Here is a 24152-nt window from a genome sequence, read left to right on the forward strand (position 1 = left end):
CTTGAACAATTTCCTGTCAATATTCAAAACTCAAAGACAGTCCAACGCAACTCAGGAAGCAATAAAGTTGTTGTTGTTTCCATTCTCGGTGACGGGAGCTGCCTAGACTTGGCTAAACTCACTCCCCATTAACTTCATCATGACTTGGGAGGAGTTAGTCAAGCAATTTGTGAATAAGTTTCATCTATCCAATAAGACTGCTCAGCAAATTGATGAAATTTTGAGCTTCAAATAGAAATCAATGGAAACACTGCAAGAAACATGGGAATGATTCAAAGGAATGTTGGTTATATGTCCGCACCATGCTATTCCAGAGTAGATGTTGGGGCAGTGATTTTATATGGGTCTGATAGATGGTGTGAAGGCTAATGTTGATGCTTTAGCTGGTGAAGCATTTTTGAGTAAAACATGAAGAGAAAGCCAGAGCCTGCTTGACAAGATGGCACAGAATTCGGGGTGGACAACCAGGAATGCACCTATCACTCTAGTAGTTCACTCAGTGCCCTTAGATCCATCCAACACTCTTGCTGAAAATATGGCCACATTAATGACACAGATGAGTATACTCACCAAAAAGGTGAAGAGTCAGGACAGAAGTAGCAGGTACACTTTGTTGACACTACCAATGGGGGATTATGCACATCTTGCATTAGTCAGCCAATTGGTAACCAATGGAATGCAGAAAGTGATCATCATCATTACCCTGAGGACATGAATTATGTGTCTAATTATGGGGGCCAGAGACAGGGTGGTCAGAATTGGGACTAACAGAATCAGCCATACAGGCCAGTCCAGCCACAGTTCAACAATGGAAATATGGGAGGTATGCGACCTCACAATAATATGGCGCCATACCAACGGCCACAGGGATATAACAATCAAAATTAGCAGCAGGATTTTCATCCTCCTCAGCAGCAACATAGTGGGAGACAGGAAGATGGGTTTGCTAGACTCGAGGCAATGATGCAACAGGTTATTGGGTCAAATGCAAAAATGAGTGAAAGGATAGATGCACATGAGTCACCTATAAAGAATATTGAAGTGCAGATGGGCCAAATTTTGATGTCTTTGAATAATCATCCTCATGGGACATTGCCTGCAGACACGCAGGTAAATCCAAAAGATCAAGGCCCGAAGCAGCTGATGGCAGTAAGTCTATGAAATATAGAGACTTAGACTTGGAGAAAGAGAGGGCTCGAGAAAGCAGATAGGCTGAGACACTTGTACCAGTGCCCATTGAGCTAGATGATTCAACGAAACTGATAGAGGTAACAGTACAGCCTGCCCAGGAAGAACCCAACACATAGATTGAGGCTGAGAAAGAAGCTGAGGCAGCCCAGGAACCGGTAGTTGAGGTGGTGTCTGACAAAGAGAAAACCCAAATAATTGGGAAGAAGAAACCTCTAGCACCATTCCCACATAGGCTGGCCAAATACCAGAAAGAGGAACAATACAAGAAATTTTTAGAGATGCTGAAACAAATCCAGGTAAATATTCCATTGATTGATGTTTTGAAGGAGATGCCTGGTTATGCAAAAATGATGAAGGACTTGATGTCCTGAAAATTTGATTTCCAAGACTTGGCCACAGTGACTCTAACTCAGACCTGCAGTACCGTGGTGACTAGACCAGTTGCTGAGAAGTTGTCTGACCCAGGGAGTTTCACAATTCCCTGCACCATTGATAACTTTGCTTTTGCCAAGGCACTTTGTGATTTGGGGGCTAGCATAAATCTTATGCCCCTGGTGATCTATAAGAGGTTGGGGAATGGAAGAGCTAGACCCACATCTATGTTGTTTCAGCTAGCTGACAGTTTGTGAAAAGACCTTCTGGTATCTTGGATGACGTGTTGATTCAGGTAGGGAAATTTGTGTTCCTTGTAGATTTTGTGATTTTGGATTGCAAGGTGGATGAAGAAATTCCCATAATTTTGGGAAGGCTATTCTTGGCCACAGAGAGAGCTCTCATTGATTGTGAAATTGGGGAGCTCAAGGTGAGGTTGAAAGATGAGGAGATAACATTCAATATGCAGAAATCTATGAGGCAACCAAGTGAATTTGCCAATTGCTCTCTTATTGATGTCGTGGATGTTATCGTAAAAGCAGATGATGAGACGTTGACTATTAAGGACCCTCTTGCTGCTTGTCTTGTAAATTTAGATGAGGTGAATGGGGAAGAATTGGCAGAATGGGTACTAGCTTTAGAGGGCACAGGGTTTTGGGATAGAACACTTGAATTCGAGCCCCTACATTTAGAAAACAGAGAAACTCCTCCAGCCAAACCATCCATAAAAGAACCACCAAAGCTGGAGTTGAAGCCACTGCCCGCCTATATCAGGTATGAGTTCCTAGGACCTAGCTCCATATTACCTATTATTAACTCATCTAGTTTGTTAGATGTGCAGGTACAACAACTTTTGCAGGTACTCAAGGAGTGCAAGACTGTCATTGGGTGGACCATGGCAGACATTAAGGGGACCAGCCCGGCATATTATATGCATAAAATTCTGCTGGAAGAGGGGCACAAACCTTTCAGGGAGCACCAAAGAAGGATGAACCCCAACATGAAGGAAGTGGTCAAGAAAGAGGTGATTAAGTGGTTTGATGCGGGAATCATTTTCCCCATCTCTGACAGCAACTGGGTTAGCCCGGTGCAATATGTTCCTAAGAAGGGTGGTATGACGGTGGTGAAAAATGATAACAATGAGCTGATCTCTACAAGAACCACCACAGGCTGGAGAATTTGTATGGACTACAGGAAATTAAATCTGGCCACCCGGAAAGACCACTTCCCACTTCCCTTCATTGATCAGATGTTTGACAGATTGGTAGGGAGGTCCCACTTCTATTTTCTGGATAGGTATTCAGGGTACAATCAAATCTCCATTGCACCAGAGGAAAGAGAGAAGACCTCCTTCATATGCCCATATAGAATTTATGCTTTTCAGAGGATGCCCTTTGGCCTATACAATGCACCCGCCACATTCCTAAGGTGCATGATGGCCATATTCACTTACATGGTCGAAGACATAATGGAGGTTTTCATGGATGATTTCTCAGTGGTGAGAAACTCATTCGACGAGTGCCTTATAAATCTGACCTGAGTGTTGAAAAGATGTATTGAGACTAACCTGGTACTTAATTAGGAAAAGTGTCATTTCATGGTACAAGAGGGAATAGTCTTGGGACACCGGGTATCAAGCAAGGGAATCGAGGTGGATCGTGCTAAAGTTGACGTGATAGCAAAGCTTCCACCCCCCACTTCAGTCAAGGCAATCAGGAGCTTCCTCGGGCATGCCGGTTTCTACCGGAGATTCGTAAAAGACTTCTCAAAAATTGCCAACCCTCTCTGTAAGTTGTTAGAAAAAGATCACCCTTTCTTGTTTTCTGATGATTACAGTGTAGCATCGAGGAGTTGAAAAAGAAGCTAGTCATAGCACCTATCACCATTGCCCCCGACAGGGAGCAACCATTCGAACTCATGTATGATGCCAGTGACTATACAGTGGGGGTGATGCTGGGATAGTGAAAAGACAAGCCAATGCACCCAATTTACTATGCTAGTAGAATGTTTAGTGGAGCCCAGCTGAACTACACTGCGACTGAAAAGGAGATGCTGCCTGTGGTGTTTGCATTCGACAAGTTCAGATCATACCTGATTGGCTCTAAGGTAATTGTATATACTGATCATGCAGCTCTCAGGTACTTGATTGAGAAGTAGGAGTCCAAACCACGCCTAATTCGTTGGGTGCTGTTACTGCAAGAGTTCGACCTGGAGATTTGTGACCGTAAGGGCACAAAAAATCAAGTCGTTGATCATCTATCACGACTTGAAGGAGCTGAAAAATCAGTTGAGGTAGAGGATATTTTGGAAACCTTTCCATATGAGCAACTACTCGCTACAGGCCTTGAGGAAGTGCCATGGTATGCAGACTTTGCAAATTACCTGGCAAGCGGTATAGTTCCCTATGACCTTTCCTCTGTGCAAAAGAAAAAGTTTTATCGTGACTGCTGCATGTATTACTGGGATGAACCTTATCTGTTTCGAATATGTGTTGACAATATGATCCGGAGGTGTGTCCCCGAGATAGAACAATCTTCTGTTTTGCAGGCATGTCATGCATCGGCGTATGGCGGGCATTTTGGAGAAGTCAGGACGGCATCAAAAGTACTAGAAGTCGGGTTCTACTGGCCAACAGTGTTTAAGGATGCACATCAATGGGTGAAGGGCTATAATGAATGTCCTCGAACCAGGAACATTTCCCGTCACCATGAGATGCCCATAAACCCAATTCAAGAGGTTGAAGTGTTCAATGTTTGGGGGATAAACTTCATGGGCCCCTTCGTCAGCTCCTTTGGCAATAAGTACATACTTGTTGCTGTAGATTACGCGTCCAAATAGGTGGAAGCTGCAACACTTCCCACCAATGATGCAAGAGTGGTGGTGGGGTTTTTGAAGAAGAATATATTCACCCATTTTGGGACCCCGAGATTTATTATCAGTGACGGGGGCTCTCACTTCTGCAATCGAGCCTTCGAGAAGTTGCTATAAAAGTACGATATGTGCCACAAGGTGGCAACACCATATCATCCTCAGACCAGTGGACAGGTCGAAGTGTCTAATAGAGAGATAAAGAGTGTGCTAACCAAGACTGTGAATTCCACAAGAACTGATTGGGCAAAGAAGATAGATGATGCACTCTGGGCCTATAGAACTACTTTCAAAACACCAATTGGTATGTCACTATACAAGTTGGTGTTCAGGAAGGCCTGTCACTTGCCAGTAGAACTTGAACATAGAGCTTAGTGGGCAATGAAACAGCTGAATCTGGACACTGAGGCTGCGGGAACAATTAGAGTCGTAGAATTGCATGAGCTCGATGAGTTCCGATATCTTGCTTTCGAGAGCACGAGGTTGTATAAGGAGAGAATGATGCGGTTGCATGACAAGAACATTGTTGGGAGAAATTTAAATCCTGGAGACATGGTGTTGCTTTATAACTCAAGATTAAGCCTATTTCCGGGTAAACTCAAGTCACGATGGTCTGGACCATTTCGAGTGGTCAAAGTATTCCCTTTAGGTGCCGTAGAAATTGCCTCAGAGAAAGACTCTCATACATTTAGAGTCAATGGGCAGAGATTGAAACCATATGTGGGCATGGATGAACCAAAGGAAGTGTTAGTGATCTATCTGACTGAACCTCAGAGGTCGAGCGAGCCTTAAATGCGCTTATCTGCGTCGTGCCGCGATGTTAAATTAAACACTGTATGGGAGGCAACCCATTGATTTGTTGTAACTGTCATGCCACGACATTAACTAAGGCGCTGGTTGGGAGGCAACAATGATAGTAAGTAGTTGTTAGTTTTGATTTTGGTAAGTACTAACCAATGCAGGTAAGCTTGGGCAGGTGATAAGTCCATCGGACGTGGAAAGAACGGGTGAAAAAGTGGAAAATATTTCAGCCCAGGAGCGCGCCCGCTCTACAGGCCGCGCATATGGGCAAACATTCTGCCTCAGCATCTCAACCACTAGCGCGACCGCGCTATGACGGCGCTAGTGACCGCTTTAGAAGCGTGACCGCGCTATTGGCCATGCTAGTGGCTGCGCATATGGCCAAGTACATTGTTTTCACTAGCGCGACCGCGCTAGTCCCGCCTATTTAACTTAGCATTTGCTTTAATTTTTTTATTTTTTTATTTCTTATTCTTTATTTGGTATATTAATTGTATTAAGTGTTTAGTAACCTCCCCCCCTCCAACCAACTATTCCCCTCTTTTTCATCCCCAAAAATCCCTAACGCCCAAATTCCCAACCCTAACTCCCATCTTCTTGAAAATTTCCTTCTTCTTCATTCCCAAATTCCCCAAGGCTCAAGCCCAACTCTCCACTACTTTTCTTCACTTCTCCCCACATTCTCTCACTACAGGTATGGTTTCTTTTTGCCATTTTTCCTTTTTTTGCGCAGATTTTCGTTTTAATTTTTTTTAATTATGTAGTAGCTTTTTCTTTTCTTTTCTTAGTAGAAATTTGTAGTGTTTGTGTAGTGTTTGTGGGTGGTGATGTTGGTGGAATTGTCTCTTAACTTAATGGGTAAATTTGGGGAAATTGTGGTGGTCATGGGGTTACAACGTGTTTAAATTGGAGATTGGGTATATAAAGTCCACAAGGTGTTTGTTTAAATGCCACAATGAGTGTAAATGGGTAATTGTGACCAATTGTGCGAGTGAAGTCTGAGTAACCGCAATTTAGTCACACCTTTTGTGCTGTGCTAATGCTATTCCTCTTCCAGGTACTATGGCTCCATCCAGGAAACGCTGCACCATAGGTGCTTCTTCAAGCAGTCAAGCTGGATCGTCCAGGGCGCGCGGGTCAGCTCCTGCTCGTCCCTTTGATAGTAGCAGGTTCGTCTCTGCCAAGGCTTAGGACCGCTTTGCGGATAAGGCCCCTAAGAAATCGATACCGGAAAGGGGCATGGATATAGGGTCGGTCCAGTTGGGCTGCCCTAACTTGTATAATGAGCTGGTAAGGTAAGGACTCCAAATTTGAAGGGCCGGACGAGGGAAATGTGATGGTCGTCCGTGAATTTTACGCCAATGTAAAGGAACATGTGAATGGCACAGTAACAGTGCGTAGAAAGGCGGTGGATGCCTTTGTTGAGGCTATACGGAGGATATACCAGTTTCCCGCTCATGTGGATCCATATGAAGACTATTATAAGATGTATGTCAGATCACACACGTAGTGGGAGAGGTTCTTTGCAACAATTTGTGTACCTGAAAAGGAAATTGTCTGGATGAAGTATGGTCAGAAGTTTTACTCCGTGGAGCTAACCTTTGAAGGGAAGTGCTGGCTGTATGTTATCAACAACCGCCTGATCCTGTCTTCCAATACCACGGAGGTGAATGGTCCTTGAGCGGCTCTGATTTAGTGCTTTATGAATGGTCACAACTTTGACGTGACCAAGGTGATTCATGAGGAGATGTTCACCCGTTGTCCGGTGAAAAGGTATGGGTTCTTATTCCCTTCCCTAGTCACTCGACTTTGCCAGGCAGCTCAGGTGCCGAAAAATTTTCCTGTGGATGGGATAGTGCCAAAGACCACAAGTTTCGAGCAGATAAGGTCACTATTGGGAAGGAGCCGATGGCAGCGGGTGGTGATGATAATGGTAAATTTGATGACTCTGAGGAAGAGGAGGCTGAGCAGGAGGATGTCAGGGTTGAGTCACCGGACCATGAGCAAATTGCAGAGGGTGCAGCACCATCTAGGGCTGCAGCACCATCTGGGGCTGCTCGGGTTACTCAGTTCACAGCTTTGGAGCAGGAGGTGTCCGGATTGCATACCTTGGTCACTGACTTAGGTACCCGTGTTGACACGGTGGCTGCCCAGAAGGTGAAATCGGAGAAGAAAGTATTGGGCTGTCTAGAGCTCTGGGTCATGCTTGCAATCTGAACCCAGACACGGTCTCCGATCAAGAGTGATCATTCAGGGAAGTTCCTTTACCTCACTATCCTTTATTTTGTATGCCATGAGGACATGTCTTCCTTTTAAGTGTGGGGTGGGGGATATTTCAATGTATGTGTGTATATGTAACAACTTGACTATTTGATGTTTTCTTTGTTTTTCTTGATTGTTTTTGGTGGTTTTGAATAATAGTCAATTAGGTAAGTTAACGTGTCCCGACGATGGATCTCTTTCGACGGGGTTCTTGAGGGTCTAAGGCGACGTAAAAAAAAATTGGAAAAAAAACAGAAATATGTTGGACTCTTCCTGATGACGAATCTTCTAGACAGTTTTCTTGAGGGAAGTAAGTCTAAAAAATACCAAAAAGATTTTTTTTTGTTTTAGGTAGTGTAGTAACTCCCCCTTGGTTCTTCTTTGGGCCACGGTTCTTTTCCAAGGGTTTTTCTTGAACCGGGTGTAGTTAGTTTTTGTTTATTTTGTTTTTAGTTTTTAGTTAGTATTGATGGGCTATGATCTGAAATAGAATGAGAACCCTTGGCGTTAATACACCTTAACACAGTAGACACTAGAGTGTGACACTTAGTCTCAGTGGTTGATTCTTGTTGGACTACCTTAATTTTATGTTTGTAACTGACTTGACTACTCAAACAAGAGTGTTTTGATAAGCCAATCTGGAGTGAGTCATGTGTCATGTGTGTGTGAGTTGTACTACATTCTATACTTTGCATGTGATTCCTAGAACTTGTCCTGTGTGTTTGCAAAGCGAAATAGTAGCTTTATTCAGTCTTAGAAGTGATATAGGCATTTCTTTGTAAGCCAAATATATAAAGTAGACCCACCTAAATGCGATACATCGTAGTTAACCCCGTTGAGCCTATAAGCATGTTTCTTTGGCAATCACATTACAAACCTTACCCAATTATTTGAACCCTTTTACCTCTCATGAGCACTTGAATGGTTATGAAATATGCAAAAGCTAAAGTGTGGGGTGGTGGTTTATTTTTTTGAGTGGAACCGATGAAATAGAGAAAAAGGTGCAGTATTTTGAAAAAAGTAAAAGAATAAGCACCACTTAAAAAAGAAAAAAAAGAAAATGAGTAAATGTAATATTTGATAAGTGGTGACTTGATACAATTGCACCTAATGGAGTTGGGGTGTTATAAATAGAAGTGCGGTGGAATGTCTGGTTTGACATCAGTATGGTTTTGAATGTTAATGTGATTGTATTAAAAGTTCTTAGGGAGGTTAGTCACTATATCCAAATATATCCTACCCGTATCTTGGCCTTCATTACAACCAAATGAAGTCCTAATTGATCTTAGACTGAATGGGCTCGATTAGTAAAGTAGTACACTACGGGCAAGCCTATGGTGCATCTGTGTGGCATGTGAATGTTCGTTTTGAGAGTGAACAAATTTTGTCTATCTAAGTTCCTAATTGTTCTTAATATTATTATTTGTGGAACTACTCTCTTGTGTGATGTGAGGGCATATGATTCACGAAGGAAAGGTAAGTCTTGACCTCTGTATAGAGTAATTTGAGTAAGTGTGAATATTGCACGGCACGTGAGAGTCGACTTTTGAGGCAAAGATTGTCCACTACTAGACGTATCTTTGGTGATTTGTTCTTGGCGTGATACGTTAGGGGAAAAGCTTAGTGAAGGAACCTTTATAGAGTGTGATGGATTGCTCGAGGAATAGCAATGATTTAAGTGTGGGTGTTGATAATAAGCTAAATTCATGTAATTTGGCGACTGTTTATGCCCCAACTTGACTATGCTTCACTGTTCTAGGATAGTTAAATGACAATAAATTGGCTCTAATTGTGAGTTTCATGTTTTGTATGAGCGAGTGGCGCTTATGAGAACATAGCACAGTGTTTAGAGCTAAATTAAAGCAAGGGAAGCCCCTCGGAGCTAAGTACGTGTGAAAGAAGAGAGAAAAGAAGAACTAAAATGATGGCCCAGCTTAGCGCGCCCTTAGCGTGACCGCGCTAGTCCAGAAACTCAAGACAGAATACTATGCTATATGCGCGACCATTAGCACGGGCACGAGTGCGGCCGCGCTAGTCCAGTTCGGAACATATAATTCAGGGGTAAATTTGGAAGTTCGAGGGTAATTCCACTTAACCTATAAGAGGTCCAGCTCGCCCAAAGGGACATTATCAAGGTTTTTACAGCTTAGTTGAAGGCAAGGAGAGGTAAGAGGTAAGGAGGATAATTCGACATCGAGTTCTTCCTTTCTTCCTTTTGTTTTTACCATTTATGATGAATTTTGTTGTTGTTAGTATGAATACAATTATGAGTAGCTATATATTTAGTCTAGGGTTTTGATGGAACCTGTTGAAGGATGAACTTCGTGTTATGTTAATATAGTTTACCCGGTTTAATCTCTATTTGTTCAACTACGTTCTCATTGTAGTTAATTGATAGGATCCTCAATTAGCTGTGCCTATTTAGTATGTATTACTCGGGAGAGAGTGCATATTAAGTAATTTTTTAACAACACCACTCCCAAAGTATATGAGGAATCAATAACCGAGGGTTTAAAGGTGGGATTAGGGATAAAAAAACTTGGGTGCGATCTAAAGTGAGCCGTAATAAAAGTAAGCTAGCGTAACTCGGGAGAGTGCGTCTAGTAAATTATCGTAATTACTCGGGAGAGATTTATGGTAGTAAGAGTGCTTATGATCGATAGAGACGATTAGGCAATTCTATGCGAAACATAACAGGAAGGGATTCCATCAATAGGGGAAATCACAACCTTAGATCCTTCTCTTATTTGTTTACAACTCAATCATAGTTAGCTTTTAGTTTACTTAATTTTATTCAGTTATAGTTAGTAAAAACATCTCCAATTATTATTCAAAATATCTGAGAAGTTGATTACGAAGAATTTAGTGAGTCTAACAAGAGTAATTGGTAGGTTAATTCCCTGTGGATTCCATTCTAGCCTAAATACTTGGATTATATTTTGCAGCGACCGCTTTATCCTTTTTATAAGGCATAGTTGGGCGTGATCAGTCTAGCACTTGATTCTTGCTATAATTCTTTCCACCAGTGGCATACATTGAATTGTTGATAACTTTTTTGTTGACAGTGACACTCCCAAATACTTGAATAGGAACTTCCCTAGAGAAAAGTGCATTTCAGAGAGTATTGAAGTCTTGAATTCCTCATTTACTCTAGCCACATAGAATGAGCTTTTTTCCATATTCGCTTTTAACCCAGGTGACAACAGAGAAGTGATGAAATGCCTTGAGAATTAGTTGTATTGATATTCTGTCAGCTCTGCAACACATGATCAAATCATATGCAAAACACATGTGTGTTAGTTTAAGCTTGGCACACCTTGGATGATAATTGAAATCTGGAACTTGTTCAAGTGTCTTCAAACTTCGATTGAGGTATTCCATGACCAACACAAACAAGTAGGGGGACATAGGATCCCCCTGTCTCAGTCCCTTTTTTGCTTGAAATTTAGTTGTCAAACCCCCATTGAGTAAAAATGAGTAGCTGAGTGTCATAACACATTCTATTATCATATCTACTATCTTTACAGGAATGCCATATTCTAACTGAACCATCCTTAGAAATGGCCACTCCACTGAGTCATATGCCTTTCTTATATCCACCTTGATTAAACATCTAGGAGATACACCTTTTTGTGTGTAACCTTTGACCAATTCATGTGCCAAGATTACATTGTCCAATATATTCCTCCCTTCAATAAATGCAGATTGTGCAAGCCCAACTACATAATCCACCACTGATTTCAGTTTCTCTATTAGGATCTTAGCTATCACCTTGTATAAAGTAGTGCAACATGCAATGAGTCTATATTCTTTAACATAAGTAGGACTTGCTACTTTAGGTACCAATGTCACAATTGTGCAGTTCACACTCCTTAACAGCTTTCCATTTGCAAAGAATTCAAGGACTGCCTTTGTAATCTCTATACCAATAGTATCCCAGTAGTGTTTAATGAATTCAGTTGAGTAACCATCAATGCCCGGGGCTTTGTCATTGGGCAGTTCTTTGACTACCTGAAAGATTTCTTCCTTTGTAACCTGCTTAAGCATCCCCATTTGTTGTTCTTTGGTTAAGCATGGACCAAGCTTAACAATGCTTACATCCAAACATGGTAATTCATCTGCACAAGTCCCCAATAGCTTTTGAAAAAATTGAACAAATTCCTTTTCCACCAGCTTAGGTTCAGTCAGTCTTACTCCTTGTTCATTACATATAGAACCTATTCTATTTCTAGCTTGCCTTGCTTTCACTTAGGAATGAAAAAACTTTGTGTTTGAATCCTCTGCTTGGATCCAAGTGGCCCTAGACTTCTGTCTTAAAACTTGATCATGTATGCCTTCCCATTTTTCTATCTGATGCAGCAACTCTTTTTCCTTTGTGATCAAATGATTATTAAATAAGTCAGTGTTCATCTGCTCTTTTATTTCTTTCAGCTCAGGTCTCATAGGATTCAGTTTCCTCTCCAAAGAGGAAAATTCTCTGTTTATGTGCCTTGCACCTTGCTCAATCAGTTTCAATTTTCTCCATACTGAGTATATGGTATACCACTCTATGTTCCGTCCCCATACCTGTTGCGCCACTTCTTTGAATTCTTGTTGTTGTAGAAGTGCATTTAACAATCTAAATGGCTTGGGCAGCCTCTGTTTGACTCTGTTAGTGCTAGTGAGAATTGGTGAATGACCTGATACACGATGACAATCATAGAAAGCTTCAATCTCATTGTAAAGCATGAACCAGTGAGGATTCCCAAACACCCAATCAATATTGCTGTAGATTCTTTCTGTTTCCTCTCGTTTGTTGTACCATGACCATTGCCAGCCCTTTCTGTTCAGTTGTTCCATCCCCATATTTGTTATACAATTTTAGAAGTCCTAAATTTCTATTTGGTGGGCAAGGTTTCCATTCAGTCTATCATTAACTGACAACATTGTGTTAAAATCCCCCATCACCAACCATGGAACCTTTATGTTATTATTAAGACTTTTCAGCTGATCCCATAGTTCTTTCCTATCTACAATTGTATTGTAACCATAGATAAAGGTCAATTCACAAGAGAAATCAGAACCTTTATCTTTTACAATACAGTGGACCATCTGGTGACTTGCCATAGACACATGTGTTTCCACTAAATGATCCTTCCAAAGCACCCAAATTCTCCCCTTTAGGAGCTACAGTATAGTTGTCATATATTGTCCATTCTCCTTCAAATTTCCTTTTTACTTTAGCTACTTTTTTGTCTTTCACTCTTGTCTCAAGGCACCCTATTATGGACACTTTATTCTTAAGCAGAAAGGCCTTGAGTTCCTTCTGCTTAAAGGGCTTATTTAGCCCTCTGATGTTCCACGAACATACTATCATAGGGGAAACTTATCAGAGGTACTAGTGGCCCTTTCTACTCCTTTGGTAATCTCTTTTGTTTAAATCCTCAGAGAGCTGAATCTGTTTTTGCTTAGCAACTTTTCTACTTCTTCATCAGTCATGACACCTTCCTGAGATTCACTTCTTTGAGGAAGGACTTTCATTTTCCATTTTACTATTCTGGCTTGTTCATCAGTATTCACTTTGCCATCAGCCTGCACAGAAACTTCTTCCTTCCGTTGTTCCTCTTGTTCATGCGGTTTAGGCATGTTATTTTTCACTTTCCATTGGGCTACTGGCTATTTTTTCTGCCTTTGTCTTCTTCCTTTCCGGTTCGGCTCTTCTCCCCTCTCATTTATTATCAGTCTTATGTTCCTTCTTACAATTGCCAGTTATGTGTCCTATTTGTAAACAACCCTGGCAATAAGAAGGCTTCCATTCATATTTCAATTTCTGCTCCTTGAAGCCACCTTTCTCATCCTCAATCAGTACTTGCTCAGGGAAAGTTTGTGAAATGTCTATGTCCACCAATATTCTAGCATATTAGATTCTATCCTCTTGTGTTGTCAATTTATCAGTGCATACAGGTTTACCGAGGTGGCTCGCAATTATGCCCAAATTCTCAATTGCCCAATATTGTATCGGCAGCCCAGGTAGAATTACCCATGTAGGAACAATTCGATTGGTTTCTTTGCTAATATCAAAATTCGGTTCCTAGTGTTTTAGCATCATAGGTCTATTGTTGAATGTGTATGGGCCATACTCCAATACCTTCAGCTTATCTTCATCATTCTGAAATCGGAAAATAAAGTATCCAGCATCATGCAAATATATCTGTGGTGTATCCACAAATTGCCAAACTCCATAAACGAATTTCAGCATTTCCTTGAAATACCTTTCAACACAATTATTACGCAACCTCAATCTTATTTTTTCTCATGGCAAACAATAATATCAACCAACAACAATATCATCAAAGCATGATGTAACCTAGGACTACCCGGACATATGCATAATAGTAGCTACGCACGGATTATCATCACCTCGTACGTACGTAGCCCCTAAAAATAAAAGCACATATCCAATTAATTCACCTATGGGGACAATTCCCTCTTACAAGGTTAGAAAGGAGACTCATCTCGCTCTGAAGTTCCATAACCGACATTCTACGCCCTTTCGAATACTCAAATCGATTCACAACGCTCCAAAACTAGCCAATAATTATGCAAACCCATTAATATATGTTCAATTACTCATAATAATCTAATTTATAATAATTTCTAACCTCGATCAAAAAGTTGACAAAATCGCCTTCGGGACAACGTACCCGGATTCTGAAATTTTTTGAAAATAAAGTTTGCCGACAACCTCACGAACTCAAATATATATTTTACTCTCAATTTCATGACCAAAATCGTGGTCAAAATCCAAGAATACCAAATTTCTAGGTTTTCATCAAAATCCCAAATTTATAGTAATTTCCATGTTAAAACACATACATAATCGATGTATCGAACTCAAACCAGCATATACCACTTACCTCATGCTTGGTGGTGAAAATGGCACTCCAAGTTGCTCCAAAATCGGCTCACGTGAAAGAAAATGGAGTGAAAATGAGCCAAACCCCGATTTTAAAGAACCTCACTGCCTCCGGCCTTTTCGCACCTGCGATAACTTAACCGCTTCTGCGGTACCGCAGGTGCAGCCCCACAACCGCTTCTGCGGTCTATCACCAGGCCCCTCACTCTTCTTCTGTGCTTCTCCTTCTGCAAGTGTAGTCCTGCTTCTGCGGCAAAATGACCGCATCTGCGGTCCCAGCCTAGCCCGGTCCATTTCCGCTTCTACGACACAAGGGCCGCTTCTGCGGCTCCACACCTGCGGCCCAAGCCTCGCAGGTGCGGTTACACCAGAAGGCAGTTGCTTCATTTCTTCTTTAAATTCCAAATTTGATCTGTTAACCATCCGGATTCCACCCGAGGCCCGCGGGACCCCAACCAATCATACCAGCCAGTCCCAAACCGTAATGCGGACCTTCTCGAGGCCTCAAATTACGTCAAACAACGCTAAAATCACGAATCATACTCCATTTCAAACATGATGAACTTTAGAATTTCAAACTTCAACTTTCGATGCCGAAACCCATCAAATCTTGTCCGATTGACCTCAAATTTTGCACACAAGTCATATTTGACATTATGGACTTACTCCAACTTCCGAAATTGGAATCTGATCCCAATATCAAAAAATTTCACTTCCGGTCAAACTTCTCAAAAACCTTCAAATTTCTAACTTTAGCCAAATGACTCCAAAATGACCTACGGACCTCCAAATCCACTTCCGGACGCGCTCCCAAATTTCAATACCAGAGCCACCATACGGAGCTACTCCCAGACTTGAAATCCCAAATGGACATCGATAGCATCGAAATGCACTTCAACCCAAATTTATAAAATTCTTGCAAAATGCTAACTTCCACAATAGGCACCGAAACGCTCTCGGGTCATCCAAAATCCGATCCGGACATACGCCCGATTCCAAAATCATCATACGAACCTGTTGGAACCTTCAAATCCTGATTTCGATGTCGTTTACTCATAAATCAAACCCTAGTCAATTCTTTCAACTTAAAGCTTCCGAAATGTGGATTTTCTTTCCATATAACTTCCAAACTTCCCGAAATTCAATTTCGACCACGAGTACAAGTAATAATACCTGAAGTGAAGCTGCTCATAGCCTCAAACTGTTGAATGACGTGTTAAAGCTTAAAACGATCGGTCGGATCGTTACAATCAACATTGCAGCGAAATCCCTATTACACACCTCTCTTTCACGGAAAACTTTTTACACACTCAACCTTTCAAAAGTGTGTCTAAGACACACCACTTTTGACCAGATAGCACTTGTGTGTTTACACACACAAAAAAGTGCGTGAAACCCGTAAAAAATCACATTTTTTGTCTCCCCTCCCCCTCCCTCTGTTCTTCTTCCTCACCGCCCTCCCCCTCATTTTATTCCCCAAATAGAATTTTTGAAAGAACATATCAATTTTAGATCTAAAATTGAGCAGATTTTGTTGGTTTATTGTCTAAATATTGTGAAAACTATTTATTTATTATAGATTTAAAAGCTTTAATAGTAGAATTGAAGGTTTGGTGGAAAAATCTAGAATCCACCATTGTTGGGGTATCGAAAAAAGCTTGAAAATTCAATTGGGTCTTGTTAATTATTGGGTTATTGAACTCAATGTGTTGCTCCATTATTTTCGGCTAGTTGTTTAGATAGTGTGGTTGCATTTTGGTGTTATTGGAAACTTTCTCACAAACAACCATGGTGGTAACAATAATGATGGTGAAGATAGAAAATGGAAAGATGAAGAAGATGGGTTTTAATTTTAATTTCTAATATTTTTTTCCTTTTTAAAGTCAATGACACATGTCACGATCCTATTAGGCGTGATTTTCACGTTATCTGAAAAATTGATCAAGCACAAAAGTAGTGTGTCTTAGACACACTTTTAAAAAATTGAGTGTGTAAAAAATTTCCGTGAAAGAGAGATTTGTAACAGGGATTTTGCTGCAAGGTTGATGGGTAAACTATGTACTTTGCCAAGGATATATATAAAGTATATACATAATATATATTTTTGGATAAATAGCAAATGAATTACTATGCGAAAGAACATACATAAAGTATATATATATATATATATCTTTCAAAACATGCGTTCAAATATAAAGTTAAATAGTATATACTATTTATATCTCTTTATATATTTATACTTTATATATATTCTTTCTCACAGTAATTCATTTGCTACTAATCAGAGTAGTTAAGATTTGTTCTTATTAAGTTAATTTTTTTTATTATATAAGAAATATTTATGTAGGTATAAAATATAAGTTTGCCCGATTTGTCAATATTAATATGCCTATGTTATTCTTGTCATTAAAATATTTTTTACTGATTATTTAATTTCTTTTCTTATCTTATAAATGATTTATATATTTTATGTAAGATCTTATTTTAATTTACTTCAAAGTCATATGTTATCCCAATTTACATCTTTCTATATTTTTTATTTTTTCTATTATAATTTTGTAACTAATTTTTACCTCCATATTATAGCTAATATAGAAGAAAGTCTATTAGTGGATCTATATATATATATAGAGAGAGAGAGAGAGTCAAAACTTTCTATAACAGCCTTGTTTGTTCCAAATATTTTGGAATTGTTGTTATAGAGAACATATATTATAACAAAATATGACATTTGGTTTCGAAAAAACTTGACTTTTATAGTGAAATGTTGTTATATAAGGATGCTGTTATAGAGAGGTCTGACTATATATAGATTAGATTGCCTAAGATCTATTAAGATTATGTATAAAATTAATTCAACTACTTCCATTAATTATGTTTCCATTTATAATTTTTAATTATTAATGTTGTCTTAAAATTGCCAAGTGACTTCATTTTAGTTTGCCACTTGGCTTAACCACGATGCATACTACTCTCCTTTTAATATAATATAGAAGATTAAGTAGATAGTACTAACTTTTAGTGAATCATAAGGCAATATAATTAGAAGAAAAAGATTTTTGGGGATATCGGCCTTAAGATCGTGCAAGTAAGTAATCTCATATTCTTTTATATTTTTGTATGAATCATCACATGGAATAATTACTTCACACTTGTTCTTAATTATATGCTCGAAATAAGGATGTTATTGTCAGTCGACTATAGTGGTAGCAAAATGATTAAAAGAAAACAGTTAATCATTCATATTATTTACTAAAAAATGGTTGGATAATGAATTTTTGTAAAACGGGTCAAATATCGATAAGAACCATAATATCCACTTAGAAAATGGATAATAACTGGATAACCAGTGGATAACTAATGTGTTTAACTTTTATATTTGTAGAACCTCAAATTGGGGGTTTCCTCAAGTTTGGGAGACTAGAAATTCTCCTAAAAGATCATATTGAAGAAACTTACCCATATTATATCCACCGGTTAACCCGTATTTTCACAGTATTAAATATGGGTCGGGTCGACAATTTATTCGTTTTTTCATTATTCATTTCGACTAGTCCCATATCCGACCTGACCCGCCCGTTTGCCACCTCTAGTCGACTAGTACAAGAAGATGGTCACTTTATTAACACTATATATAGCTTGCCCAGATAAGTGCATTCTCCCGTATTCTCCACCTGCTTCTTATTTACATTAACTATTTTCTTACTTGCTCTTCTTCATAAGTATCATAATTCATATAATGGGTATTAATTATCTCAGCTGGTTTTCTTGGAGTTGTTGTGTTGGTTGTTCTTTTCATAAGTGGGGCCATGGCTTTTGCTGACATTGAGCATCCGTCTGGTATGCCTGCCGGTAGGCGGTTGCTCGCTGACGGTGGCTCAGCCGGCGGTGACGGTGTTGTTGGGGGAGGAGTGCTGGGTGCGATAGCAGATGCTTTCGGTCTTACTGGAAATTTGTTGGGAGATCTTATTGGAAAGGATGGTGGAAACTAATTTAATTTATATATAGATATATATATATAGATATATATATATATAATCCTTGCAAAAGATTTCTATAATTAGGTTGCTGCTATGCATGCAGTAATTAATAACTGGACTTGTGTTTCTTTTTCTTTTGAATAATTGGCTCTTGAGCTTCTTGCTTTTTTCATTTATTCTATGTATTTGTGTGGTTGCTTTCTTCTTTCTAAACTTTCGGAGTTTCAATATTGTATCCAAAGTTTAATTAATGACAATAATGGAGAGTGAATTACTACTTTACATTCGTTTTGTTTTCAAATAGTGTACTACCTTTCATCTCCATATATTACAAGTCTGAGCAGCAAGAGGTGAGGATTTCTACGGGAAAACGATATTGTATAGCCGCTTTTAAAAGAAAAGTCAAAAAATATATATATTTTGTATATATATATATATATATATATATATATATATATATATATATATATATATATATATATATATATCTGTATTTTATATACAAAAATTTTATAAATTGTATACATTTTTTAGACTACCGAACGTAAATAGTTTTTGGCGGGGGCTAAAAGTGAAAAAAGTCCGACTTCTTTTGCATTATTGGATAAGGTCTTCAATAGTGGATATACCTTTGTATGGTTATACGACTTTTAAAAATTATGATCTTAAATATGCTACTCCTATAATGTTCCTGTGACTATAAAAGTTTGTCACCGAAGTAAAATGATAAATTTAAACTTCATTATTTACCTACATATATAGAAATAGATCATTCTTAGGGTAAATTAATAAGAAAATAGTGCTAAACAAATTAGCCAAACACAGTAATAATTTGGGCTAGTTGGAGAAAATAATGCACGAAGATACTCTACGACCGAGAGTTCCAAACTTTGTACGGCACACGTGGCACGTTCTAATTGGTGGTTTTGTGTTGGAAACATTACGAGGAATTAACTTGTGAAATTACCCAAAATGTGTTGGAAACTTCACATGCACATAAAATGAAATGTTTTCACTAATTTTTGTCAGATTGACGTAATTACAGTTGAAAGTTGTAGACAATAAAAATTATATATTTACTTTCTGCTACTTTGTCTTAATTCACTCCAAATATTGTTATATGTCTACGTAATATATATTTAGGTTAAGCTAATTACTATAAACTATAGAAGTACTTTTAGGGGTTGTTTCGTAATCCACCCCTCATTATCAATGAAGGAAAGACTTGTTAAATGTTGCAACTCTTGTTGGCTCAATTTGGCTTCCCACTGCACTCTTTTTGAAGTGCGTGATCCCGTTCCTTTGCAACTTTCCTCAGCAAATGTTAATTGTTTCCTATGTCATAAACAAAAAAAGAGCATATTTAAAATCAACACGAAAGAACTCGATGAATAAGAAAATAAGAAAATTATTGGCCACATAGTATTCTAGCCATAGTTTTTTCCTAAAACAACCTCTAAGGTAAGGCATGCGTACAATAAATACTTGTGATTCGATCTTTTCCCGAACCCTGCATATAACGGGAGCTTAGTGCATCAGACTGCTCTTTTTTATGCCTTTGGTGAGTTTTATTGGAATAGTAGTTAGTATTAAGCTGGGTTCAATGGTGAAGGTTCTATAGTTGTACCATCAAGAGTTGTGGTGGAGCGGTAACTACTCCTTCATCCTTAATTAAAGGTCTCAAGTTAGAGCCCTGACTAGGTATGGAGTCGCCTTTGTCAGGGAGCGCTTTACCGCCCACTGTGGGAGTTCTCTGATCTAGCTTAGTCCCAATATAGATACCGAATATCGGATGGAAAACCAAAAAAAAAAAAAAAAGGTTCTATAGTTGTAAATCACATTATTATATTTTATATTCAAATAAATGAGTATATGTTTTACAAATAACCCAAATCTCGCTAGAGGATATGGTGAGATGATTGAGATTCTTCTATCATTAACACCAGAAGCCTCGAATTCGTATTTTTGGGAATGGAGAATTTTTCGATAAGGAGCGTGTTAGCGTGAATCTAGATTAGTCTTACCATTAAGTTCCAATAAATCCGGAGGGTTAAAAGTAAAACAGAAAAAAAAGAACTAAATAACCTAAGTTGTGATAAAGAGAAGCCCTTTAGTGCAAATTAGAAAGATAGGAACTTACTCTTTGCCAACAAAAACTCCAGCAGTCCAACCCTCAGGAGTGATGACATTTGACATATTGCAATCATAGAATATAACTCTTGCATATTCTCTCCATGGCCTGCCCAAGAATGTTTGTCCACTTCCTATAACATTACAGTTTTTGAACACAAAACCACTTCCATCTTTAGGGTTTGATCTTCCTTGTGCTGTTATAAACCCTGCCAATCCATCTAGTGCTCCTGCATTTACTGATATAGTACAACTCTGCACATAAAAATATTAAAGTATATATGCTATAGTTCCATTATAAGAAAGTATATACTAGATAAAAAGTATAAAACAATGCATATATACAACTTTTAAAACTGATATGTTGGATTTTATTTTCTAATTGTATCATCTAAAAGATTGAAGAGATCATGGTATTGGTTAAAGTTTTGACTTGGCCACTTGGGCTTGAAAGTCGATGTATGACGGTCTTTAGTGTTATAACAACAATAACATACCCAGTATGATCATACAAGTGGGATTTGAGGAAGATAGTCATGTGTACGCTGACCTTACCCCTACTTTGTTGTGAAGATTGAGAGGTTGTTTCTGATAGACCCTCGATTATATCTTTAGTGTTTACCAGAAGTAGCTTTTAGAAGTCATTTCTCTATCTCAAGCCTATAACAATCAAATCCAATGGTTAACACAAGACAAAAGTGGTTTAATTATTATTCTTATGACGGTGGTGTATTCTAATCAGTTTATAGTAATTCCACCGGCATATATACCTAGTAATTCTGCAAAAGTGGATTAATTATTATCATGTGTTGAATAATTTTGAATAATTCATTCCATTTATTTAATTACAAAAATGTTTAGGGCTCGAGACAGCCATGCTAAGATCTCTAGGCCATTGCATATGCACCTTTCTTTGTATTCTTTTTATTTTATTAAAATGCACCGTTTTTTAGGTAGCTTTTTTCTAATTCCATGAAATAATTACAATTAATAACATGAAATAAAATCTCTTAATTAACAAGTCAAAATTAGAAAAAAATATATAAGAAAATGGTAAGTAATTTTCACCTCATAAAGTGATTGACCATTACCAAAGATGAAATCAACAGCTCCTTCAATGGTGCAAAGCTTGAAATAATGTCTTCCTTGAACATCCCATAATGTGTCTTGTAATCCAAGAAATTCACACCTATAAAACACCGACTTGTCGCCGGAAATCATCGCCGCCACCGCCACCACCCTCGGATTATTGTTGCTTTTCGGAGGATAATTGTAAGAATTCTGATTAAAGTCACATAATTTTGTTAAAAAAATATAAGACCTTATGTTAAAGTCAACCATAACTTTGGTTAGAAATTTTAAGAAATTCGAGTGTGATTGTTATATGTGAGAAGTCATTTTCCGAAGAATAATTTTTCAAAAATTATTTAGTTTTTGGAAAAAATATCTAGGCTGATTGTAATATTAGTGAACCGAATAGTATTATTATAAACTATTTAAGTATTAAAGAATATTGATAATAAACTTCTGAGTATTGGTTAAAGAAATTGTATGAAATTAAGAGTTGGAGATAATTGTGACTTCCATTAATCCAATGGCAAAGTCACGAATTTCACTGATGTTCAAGATTTAATATACATATATAAAAGTAATTTTTTATTTATGTATGCAGTATAATTTTTCTACAAAGGGTGGTCAATTGTATGTTGCTACGCTACTGCACTAATCCATTGAGAATATTTTGTGGAACCCAAATACTAGAAAATGAGTTATTTTTTAGAAAACATTTTCCAAAAACTGTTTTTCTGACATACCAAACACTCCCTAAATTTACTCTTGTGAAAATTCTTTCTGTCTTTTTTTTCACTTACTATAAAGGTTATGCTATCCACAATTGTATTATCAGCTTCTGAAGTGAAAGTAGCATCTGTAGCAATTGAGTCATGAGCATCCCAAGTCACAATTGTTTTTCCTTGATCCCCTCCTTTAAGATAAATATATGGCTTTTCTCTAGGGATTTTCACTTGTTCCCTGCATGCAATATCACAATATCATACTAAAATAGTACATCCAATTTCATTAAAAATGATAAGTTTAAGTTCTATGAACTGATAGTATATATATGAATTTTTTACGCTACCATATACAATTTATCTACAATAACAAGTAAGCATTCATGCATAACAAGCTTTATATGGTAACCTAAACTATAGACCGATAGTGTAAAGATTCTATATATATGCATCGGAGCAACGCTAAAATTGTATCCGTGTGACCTACAGGTTAATCGAGCAGTCGAAGCAGTCACTAATATTTGCATTAGGGTAGGCTGTTTACAACTTTACATCACACCTCTTGGGGTGCGGTCATTCCCTGAATCCTGCGAGAATGCAGGATGCTTTGTTTGCCTTAATGCAAAGATTCTATATATTGTAAGTGCATGTAACTTAAATCGAAAAAAGAGTAGTACATAAATCAAGACAGTAAAGAGATACCTATATTGTCCAGCTTTGATGTTAATACAAATCCAATTCTGGTTATTTTGAGGGACAGAATCAATGGCTGATTGGATAGTTTTGAACTGGCCATGTCCAGATGGATCCACATACACTGTTTTGTAGTTCATCTTCTGCTGTTTCCACTGAAAACCAGTAACATATCTTGCATTTCCCAGTTCAACAAACCCCAAGAAGAAAAAAACAAGAGTATTACAGAAAAAAGAAGCCATATTTTCAAGAAAATATCAGTGGAAGGGAAAGGAAATTAGATACTATTAAAAAACTTGAAGCTGAATAACAAGTTTAAAACAAGTTAAAATCACCCCTTAAATACAACTCTCTATATATGGAGTAATATTTCTTTTTTTTTGGAGACTCAGAAGGTAAAAATATAAAAAGCGACCAAGTAAAGAATATTTGTCACAGAAAATAATTATAATGATTTGCAGAATCTGTTACCTTCCATTTTTATTTCATTTTCTCATTTTTTGAAGAATCAATGTTTATTTCTCAAGTACTTTAATTACTAGAAACATTTATAGAACATATGATTGACAATTTAGATTTGACTTTAGAGTCTAACAATGGAAACTTATAAGGAAAAAGTGAAACGTGGAGAAACAATAGTGTTAGAAACTAAAAAAGAATTGCTTTAAAAATGTAAAAAAAAGTAATGTATGGGCGTTATAAATGGGTTGTGTGGTATGGCTATTAACGTGAAAGAAGGTTCTCATTCACTGTAAGTGGCTTTGATCTGAGCTTGAGCACAAGATTATACTTGAATGAACTTTTCTCTAATTCCTTTTAGTTGAATTACATTCAACAATCTAAATTAATATAAATTGACAACATTTGTTGTAAAAAGATAATCTCCTTCCATCCCATATAAAAGGCAACCCGGTGCACTTAACTCCCACTATGCGTAAGCTTCGAAAAAGGACCGGACCACAAAGGATCTATTGTACGCAATCTTACCCTGCATTTCTGCAAGAGACTATTTCCACGGCTCGAATCCTTGACTTCATGATCACATGGCAGCAACTTTACCAATTACGCTAATGCTCCCCTTCTCCTGGTCACATGGCAGCAACTTTACCAGTTACCATATATTTTACATTAATATTTGAGAAGTCAGCACTTGCTTTACTGAGTATG

At 38.0% G+C, this 24152-nt stretch overlaps 2 protein-coding genes and 1 non-coding gene across 3 annotated transcripts; 1 reads left to right on the top strand and 2 right to left on the bottom strand.

Annotated features, from left to right (window-relative positions):
• Positions 1–202: 202 nt before the first annotated feature.
• On the bottom strand, positions 203–308 carry LOC138880565 (small nucleolar RNA R71). Its single transcript, XR_011403299.1, has one exon. It is a non-coding gene; the product is annotated as a small nucleolar RNA R71 (small nucleolar RNA).
• A 4504-nt stretch (positions 309–4812) lies between these two features.
• Positions 4813–5223, top strand: LOC138879005 (uncharacterized). The gene has a single exon (XM_070158577.1). The coding sequence runs from the start codon at positions 4813–4815 to the stop codon at positions 5221–5223; it is 411 nt and encodes a 136-aa protein (XP_070014678.1).
• Positions 5224–19407: 14184 nt separating this feature from the next.
• On the bottom strand, positions 19408–24134 carry LOC104236848 (probable pectinesterase 29). The gene is made up of 6 exons (XM_009790864.2): positions 23973–24134; positions 22995–23140; positions 22371–22530; positions 21568–21780; positions 20510–20754; positions 19408–19704 (listed from the first exon to the last, which is right to left on the bottom strand). The coding sequence occupies exons 2-6, from the start codon at positions 23123–23125 to the stop codon at positions 19533–19535; spliced, it is 921 nt and encodes a 306-aa protein (XP_009789166.1). The 5' UTR covers positions 23126–23140; positions 23973–24134; the 3' UTR covers positions 19408–19532.
• Positions 24135–24152: the final 18 nt, after the last annotated feature.

The sequence above is a fragment of the Nicotiana sylvestris genome, chromosome 10 (assembly GCF_000393655.2).
Source record: "Nicotiana sylvestris chromosome 10, ASM39365v2, whole genome shotgun sequence".
Lineage (NCBI taxonomy): Eukaryota > Viridiplantae > Streptophyta > Magnoliopsida > Solanales > Solanaceae > Nicotiana > Nicotiana sylvestris.